This window comes from Brassica oleracea, chromosome C9, assembly GCF_000695525.1.
Source record: "Brassica oleracea var. oleracea cultivar TO1000 chromosome C9, BOL, whole genome shotgun sequence".
NCBI lineage: Eukaryota > Viridiplantae > Streptophyta > Magnoliopsida > Brassicales > Brassicaceae > Brassica > Brassica oleracea.
In genome coordinates this window covers 53,309,072-53,316,424 of record NC_027756.1, presented here as the reverse complement: position 1 = coordinate 53,316,424, position 7,353 = coordinate 53,309,072, and the positions used below count along the sequence as shown (strand labels likewise).

The 7,353-nt window shown below is 39.1% G+C and overlaps 3 protein-coding genes across 3 annotated transcripts in view; 1 reads left to right on the top strand and 2 right to left on the bottom strand.

The window, feature by feature from the left end:
* The window catches only part of LOC106312993 (probable aspartyl aminopeptidase), a 2,703-nt gene extending 671 nt beyond the window's left edge, over positions 1-2,032 (top strand). Inside the window, exons 3-9 of the mRNA XM_013750709.1 lie at positions 77-349; positions 436-583; positions 664-903; positions 1,007-1,139; positions 1,222-1,403; positions 1,552-1,664; positions 1,754-2,032. Of these exons, the coding sequence (XP_013606163.1) occupies positions 77-349; positions 436-583; positions 664-903; positions 1,007-1,139; positions 1,222-1,403; positions 1,552-1,664; positions 1,754-1,862 (1,198 nt within the window). The 3' untranslated portion in view covers positions 1,863-2,032. The remainder of the gene's footprint in view (positions 1-76; positions 350-435; positions 584-663; positions 904-1,006; positions 1,140-1,221; positions 1,404-1,551; positions 1,665-1,753) is intronic.
* A 2,154-nt stretch (positions 2,033-4,186) lies between these two features.
* LOC106315351 (agamous-like MADS-box protein AGL97) lies at positions 4,187-5,281 on the bottom strand. Its single transcript, XM_013753081.1, has 2 exons — positions 4,895-5,281; positions 4,187-4,822 (listed from the first exon to the last, which is right to left on the bottom strand). The coding sequence occupies exons 1-2, from the start codon at positions 5,279-5,281 to the stop codon at positions 4,187-4,189; spliced, it is 1,023 nt and encodes a 340-aa protein (XP_013608535.1).
* Positions 5,282-5,670: 389 nt separating this feature from the next.
* LOC106317450 (cytochrome P450 77A4) lies at positions 5,671-7,161 on the bottom strand. The gene has a single exon (XM_013755266.1). It carries the CDS (start codon positions 7,159-7,161, stop codon positions 5,671-5,673), a length of 1,491 nt encoding a protein of 496 aa, XP_013610720.1.
* Between the last annotated feature and the right edge of the window lie 192 nt (positions 7,162-7,353).

The following is a 7,353-nucleotide window of genomic DNA, read 5'->3' as shown; positions in this document are numbered from 1 at the left end:
TTTTTTTTTTTTTTTTTTTTTCAATTGAACCTTTAAAAAAAAAAAAAAGATTCTTGTATGTTACTCGTTTTGGTAGGTATGTTCCTGGTAATGGTTTTCATGCAATAGCTGCTCACACCGACAGTCCATGTCTCAAACTCAAACCAAAGTCAGCCTCTTCCAAGTCCGGCTATCTCATGGTGAATGTTCAGACTTATGGTGGTGGTTTGTGGCACACCTGGTTTGATCGTGACTTGAGCGTTGCGGGGAGAGCGATTGTGAGAGCTAGCGATGGTAACTTTGTTCACAGGCTTGTCAAAGTCAAAAGACCATTGCTTCGAGTCCCCACGTTGGCCATTCATCTTGATCGGTATACTTACTTAGACTAATGCATTTGGAACTAGTGTTTGAAGCTCACTCTTGATGTTTTTGTTCTTCTTGTATTGTTTTTTTTAGGACAGTGAACAGTGAGGGGTTCAAACCGAATTTGGAAACTCAGCTTGTTCCGTTACTGGCAACGAAACAAGATGAAACCTCGGCAGAATCAAAGGACAAAAACGTATCTCCCTTCTCCAAAGATGCTCATCATCCATTACTCATGCAGGTATAACATAACTGTGTTATTTGCTAGAGTAAGTCGTATTTTCTCTTAAGTATCTTTAAAGCTTAATGACTGTGTTGCAGATTTTGTCAGATGACTTGGAGTGTAAGCCCGAGGACATAGTGAGTCTTGAGTTAAATATATGTGACACCCAACCTAGCTGCCTTGGAGGAGCAAACAATGAGTTCATATTCTCTGGAAGACTTGATAATCTTGCTTCAAGTTTCTGCGCCTTGAGAGCTCTCATTGATTCATGTGCATCATCCGAAAGCCTTTCCACTGAACATGGTATCCGGATGATTGCTTTATTTGACAACGAGGAGGTATCCTTTTTCCTATCAGATATATCTCAGGTTGCTTCAGCTTCAACACCTTATTAGCCACACTATCTAAGTCTTGTTTTGTATAAATGTTTTGTGTCAATAGGTAGGTTCAGATTCATGTCAAGGTGCAGGGGCACCCACCATGTTTCAAGCCATGAGACGGATTGTGAGTTCCCTAGGAAATGCTCAGGTCACGGAGTGTACCTTTGACCGTGCTATCAGAAAATCTTTTCTTGGTACCTTCGCAAGACATAGTCAGAATGTTTTTTTCTTCTCATCTCTCGGCTGAGACTTGTGTTTGGATGCTTGTGGTTCAAGTGTCTGCAGATATGGCTCATGGAGTGCACCCCAACTTTGCAGACAAGCATGAAGAGAACCACCGTCCTCAACTACACAAGGGTCTGGTTATCAAGCATAACGCAAACCAACGCTATGCAACTAGTGGGATCACTTCTTTTCTTTTCAAAGAAGTTGCAAAGCTCCATGGTCTTCCTATTCAGGTTAGATGTTCGCTTAAGACCCAAGAGTAAACAACGTGAAGTAAAAAAGATTCTTAGAATCTATATATCATATAAAAAAGATTCTTAGAATCTATATATCATATAGATCTTCTAGATGCTCTTCACTAGATTTGTGGTATTCGTGCAGGACTTTGTGGTGAGAAACGATATGGGATGTGGATCAACAATAGGACCTATATTGGCTTCAGGAGTCGGGATTCGAACCGTTGATTGTGGCATAGCTCAGCTTTCTATGCATAGGTATATTAATGACTCACAGTTCTTTGATCATGTTTACTAACCAAACTACCTTAAAGACTCAGCTTCTTAGGGCGTTACTCGTGAAACAGTGTGAGAGAGATTTGTGGAACAGACGATATAGACATAGCGTACAGACATTTCAAGGCGTTTTACAGATCTTTCTCAAGCGTAGATAGGAAGCTCACGGTGGATGATTAGCTGCTGCTGCAGGAGTTGTTTTCGGTCTAATGGTGTTTACTGGCGGTTTAGTGGTTTTCTTGTTAAACCAAATTGGAATATATGTTCTTTTGTTTTTGGTGAAGGTTCTGATTTGTAATACGTGATTATGTTGTATTTTTTGCATTAAACAAAATTCATGCATTTGTTTTTTTGGTTTTTCTTTTGTAAACAAAGTTCATGCATTTGTTACCATAATTGATCTCATATGATTGATTAACTAATAAGAGTTTTTTTTTTTTTGAATTTTGGTTTTCTATCTCTCATAAGTATATTTATTTATTTATTTATCAATTTTGTATCTGGCAATGTGTATGCTTTCTCTTGTAATACTCATTGATTCAGAAATCAATTTTTGGTTAATAAGAAATTAGTAGGTTTCATGTGAGATAAAAGATACTCCATACTTGGAAGAAGAAAAAAAAGTAAATAAGGTTTTATTATTAACCAAGATAAAACCGAAATTAAACCGGTTTGAGTTCGGTCAACATCCAAAGATTGGAAAATTGACAGAAGTCAAACCAGATCCTACCAAAACTACTTGAAATAATCCATAGTTAACGGGTTATCTTTTCTTTGGCTCAACTTCAACTGATTCATTCACCAAACTTGGCACAAGAGATGTAACACACAATGTTTCTACCACTGTGTTATCTTGAATGAGTTTCAAAATTCATTGGAAAACAAACCATTGAAAAAATCAGAGAAGTGGAGATTGTCATGTTCCATGTTCTACAGCTTCAGAGAGCACCAAATTTGATTTTGATTCGTATTCATCATCATGGACATCATTTGGACGGAGTTGTGCCAACGCTTTCGGATACCATAAGTAAAAAAAAAAATAAATAAAAAAAAAACTCAGTTAGCATAATTATTTAATTAAGAATATTTAAAACAAGAAACAATATATCGTTATAGAAAAAGATAAATAACTAAGCTTACAAAAAATATAAAGTTTAATATTATATTTTATAACTGATTTTTTAATAGGTAAAGTGACTTAATTTAGTTGCTCAAAAAAGTGACTCAATTTCTTTCAAAAAAAAAAAGTGACTCAGTTTTTTCTATAATATGTTGAAAACAAATATAAGTTTAACCTACTAAAATTAATTTTAAAAAAAAATACTACACATAGCATAACATAAATTTGAAACAAATATAAAAAAATATATTCTATTAAGAAGTAATAAAGATTGAATACGATAGATGTTTTTTTTTTGAACACCTATATCACCATAGTCCCCGCAACATGTGTGACTGGCAAAAAAATATTAAAAAATATTAAAAATTAATTTTAAACAAATATTGTTAAAACTAATAAATAAATGATTTACCTAATTACTCTTAATTATTGAGTTTTTATAACCAGAAGACGAGCCCATAGCAGAGACAAAATCACCCTGTCAAACATGACTTGATATGCCCAATTTGGCTCAAGTAGAGGACCTCTTGTCAAGATGTGCCGTGTTGACTTTGATTAACGCCAAATCATTCACCACGTCATCTTTCAACACTGACAAATTTACAGAGTCATGAAGAACAATAAGCACCTGACAAATAAAAAATAATTAATTAGTAACAATATGAACATTGAACAGTTTAACAAAATCTGTTCGTGGCTCTTTTCTAGAATGAAAGTATTCTGGGATTGAGAGTCAATCCGTTTTAACCACGACATGAGCACATGTGACTATAGTGTCTTCGTTGACAAAAAATCCAGAGCCACCCATAGCAAAAATTTTAACTCTACAATAATCAGAAGCTTTGACGTTAACAATTACGTCCACGACGGCATTTGCACTCGATCTTACAAAATTAGTGCAAGTTTTAAAAATTAAATTTTATAACTGACTTTCAATAGATAAAGTGACTCAATTTAGTTGCTCAAAAAAGTGACTCAATTTTCTTTCAAATAAAAGTGACTCAATTTTTTCTATAATATATTGAAAAAAAAAGATAAGTTTAACCTACTAAAATTAATTTAAAAAAAAATACTACACATAGCATAACATAAATTTGAAACAAACATAAGAAAATATATTCTATTAAGAAATAATAAAGATTGAATACGATAAATATAGTAGAATTAATATGGTAGAACTGATGATAATTTGACGAGTGTCTACCAAAAAAATAAATGACAGTAAAAATAAAAATAAAAATTCAAGAAACTTGTTTAGTGTAAGGTTAATTATGTCCTAGTTATACTATTTGTTTCACTTATATCAAATTAAAAACATATGCATACTTAAAAATGTTAAAGTAAGAATATCAAATGTGACAAATTATGGTACATAGGAGAATGTTTAATTTTCTATAAGAGAGGCGATCATGGAGGCAACATCCATCTCAGAGTTCATGGATAGATCTTCAGTACTCTCCACGAAATCAAAGATTTGGTCAATATCAAACTCTTGATAGCACCCATATAAGTTTCCTGGTAAAGCATTGGTGCTGTCAGAAACCGCTACCATCTGATTATCCTCAATAGAATTACTTGGAATCACCACCATTGCTCCATCTTCAGAACCAGAACCAGCGCATGAATATCCCTTCGTTGAGTCGACATTCATCTCCAAATTTGTAGTTATAAAACCTTCAGAGTTCATCTCAAAGTCAAAGAAGTCATCATCAAGATTAAGCGCTTGATCAAACCCATCCACGCTTCCAAGTAAACCGTTGTTGTTGTTGTTGCTGTCAGAACTCGTTACAATCTCATTCTTGTGTTCACTGTTGTTGACAAACCCCTCCACATTCTCACGTGAAACATCTTGAATGCAAAGACTTGCCAAAGAAGACTGTAAACCTAGGGTTTGGTTTCCATCAAGCTCCTGATGAGTTGCGTTTATAACAACATCCTTGTTGTCCTCTACGATCTGATCCTCCTCTTTAATGTTTTGAGGTGGATCCTCATGAATGCAGCTACTACTTGCACCAGCGGACTGAAGATTTAGGGTTTGGCTTTGATCAAAAAAAACTTCCTTCCTCTTCTTCTTTGCGTCCTCACGAGTTGCCAAGGCCTTTGAACGTAACCCTTTTAGATTCTGCATCATCCTCGAAATAGAGTCCACCGCCTCACTCAACTCCTTGGGATCCTCTGACTCGGAAAGACGCTTGTCTTCCCACCAAAACTCTGACCCTAGATGATCTTCCCGAGGATACTCATTCTTGAGGAAAGCAGAGACGACGCTATCGACCGAGGAGTGACCAAAAGAGTAGAAGGAGACGTTGGATTTGGAGCAAGGTGGAGTCGCTAAGATAGCAACTTGAGCACCGGACAGAACACAAAGCTGGGCGGTTTTGCTGAAAAGACCTTTACGGCGCTTGGAGAAAGCAACCGATTTTGATTCTTTCTTCTCTATTTTCTTATCAGTCGGTATCTTTCTCTTCAAGCCTCCCATTGTTCGATTTCACAAACACAAAGAGAGCAAGAGACGATGAAATTTTTGTTATACGTGTTGGTATAATGACCAGTATCAATATATATAGGCAGGCTTCAATGAACTCTCGTTGCTTTCCTTTTTTGTTAATCATTCGCTAATCCGTAATTAGAAGGTTAATTACCTAAAGTTTCCCTTTTTGAAGCTAATTACTCATAATCACCTGAAACCAAAACCGGTTCACTCCAGCTATATTTTTTTGGTTTAGTTAAAACGTAGTAGTAGTATTTGTTCAAGGTTTATATTGGTTGCAGCTTCTTCGGTTTACTTAATTATTAAAAAAGGAAATTACTTTAACAATAAAAAAGGGAAGTTTAGACAGACTTGGTTTGCAAGTCATTGACTTTGTCTTAAACCCTGGCTTTGACCATGGCTCTCAAGGGGTTCTTCATCACCACCGCGAACACCAACTTCCCGGCGAAATCCACTCCACTCTCCGGTGGGTTTTTCCTCCACTCAAACTCTTGAACCATCCTCGCCACCATTAGCTCCACGTGTACGATGGCCATCCCAAGCCCCGGGCAGATCCGACGCCCGATTCCGAACGGCATCATCTTCACTCCAGCTACGCCGGTTAAATCAGCGTCTTCTCCACCCGTTATAAACCGGTCCGGATCGAATTTATCCGGTTTAAACCAGATGTTCGGGTCTTCACTCATACCGGGAAGATAGAACTCCACGTTGGCTCCCACGGGAATGTCGTACCCGGAGAGAGTCGTCGGCTCAGTAACGCCGTGACTTAACGTGAAATACGTAGGCGGGTGTCTACGGAGAATCTCCTTGACGAACGCTTTTAAAAAGACCATTGTGTCCAGGTCCTTCTCGTCGACCGTACGATCTCCCACCGTTGATTTAATCTCATCGTAGAGACGAGATTGAATCTTCGGATTCGTGATCAGCTGCGCGATCCCCCACTCGATCGCCGTCCCAGTCGTATCCGTTCCCGCGTTGAGAAACTCTGAACACAGAGTCACGAGATCCTCGTCGGACGGCGTCGTTTCCCTTCCATCGATTTTGAGATTGAATAGCGTATCGAGATACGCGAAGGACGACGCCGTTGGGTTCTGAATCGCCGATCGCCGCTTCTCGATGAAGCCGACGACGAACTCCACCAGCTTCCGGCGAAGTTCGAGAGCGAGTTTCCTCTCCTTGGAGTAGAACGGTGTCAGCACCGGGAGGTAATCGTGGATCCGCGGATCGACGGCGATTAGAATCTCCGTCATCATCCGATCCATCTTCTCCACCGACTCTTCATCCATCTCGACTCCGAAGCACATATCTAGCAAGATGCAGAAAGCAGCGAATCTAGCGTTTCTCAGCACCCAGACGATCCCGTCGTGCTCCTCGGCCTCCGATCTGATCCTCTCCACGAGCTTATCGACGGCGGATTTTCTCACGGAGGCGAACTCCTTCAGCCGATTCGAGCTCAGGATGTTCTGAACCATGTTACGCCTCAGGGACCGCCACACGGGACCGTACATTGCGGAGTGGACGGTGATGTCGCTCGAGCTGAAGATTTTCCGGGTCGGAGTTTCGACGGGCCGGGTTGCGAATTGGGCCCCGCGCTCGATCAAGGCCTGGTGCGCGAGATCCGCGTCGGAGATGATGATCATCGTTCGGATCCCCATCTTAAGCGTGAGAATTGGGCCGTGGATTTTTTTCATCTCGTCGACGTATTCGAAAAACTGCTTACCGGAGCGCGCGAACTGAAACAGATTACCGACAACCGGCCAACCCGGTGGGCCCGGTGGGAGGTTCACGCGCTTGGACTTGTGACATATTCGCGTGAGTATGTAAACAAAAACGGTTATGAGAAGAGTGAAGAAGAAGAGGTCTAGCATTTTGGCGCGCTTTTTCCCTTGAGCTGATGAGCTTAGAGCTATGGAGGATTTGAATCAGTGATCAAGAACTGTTTGGATCAGTCAACAAGTTGTATATTTGCGTATTTTATACATGTTTATAATTAATAGAAAACTTAGTATAACGCATGTGAATATCATCTCTGTATCTTTAGTTTCTTAAAATATGTCAAA

Excerpts from the sequence above, each read along its gene's own strand:
- LOC106315351 (XM_013753081.1), bottom strand. The coding sequence starts at position 5,281 with ATGGGAGGCTTGAAGAGAAAGATACCGACTGATAAGAAAATAGAGAAG. Across the intron at positions 4,823-4,894 it reads GGTTACGTTCAAAGGCCTTG|TCCGCTGGTGCAAGTAGTAG; the intron begins GCAACTCGTGAG and ends CTAAATCTTCAG.
- LOC106317450 (XM_013755266.1), bottom strand. The coding sequence starts at position 7,161 with ATGCTAGACCTCTTCTTCTTCACTCTTCTCATAACCGTTTTTGTTTAC.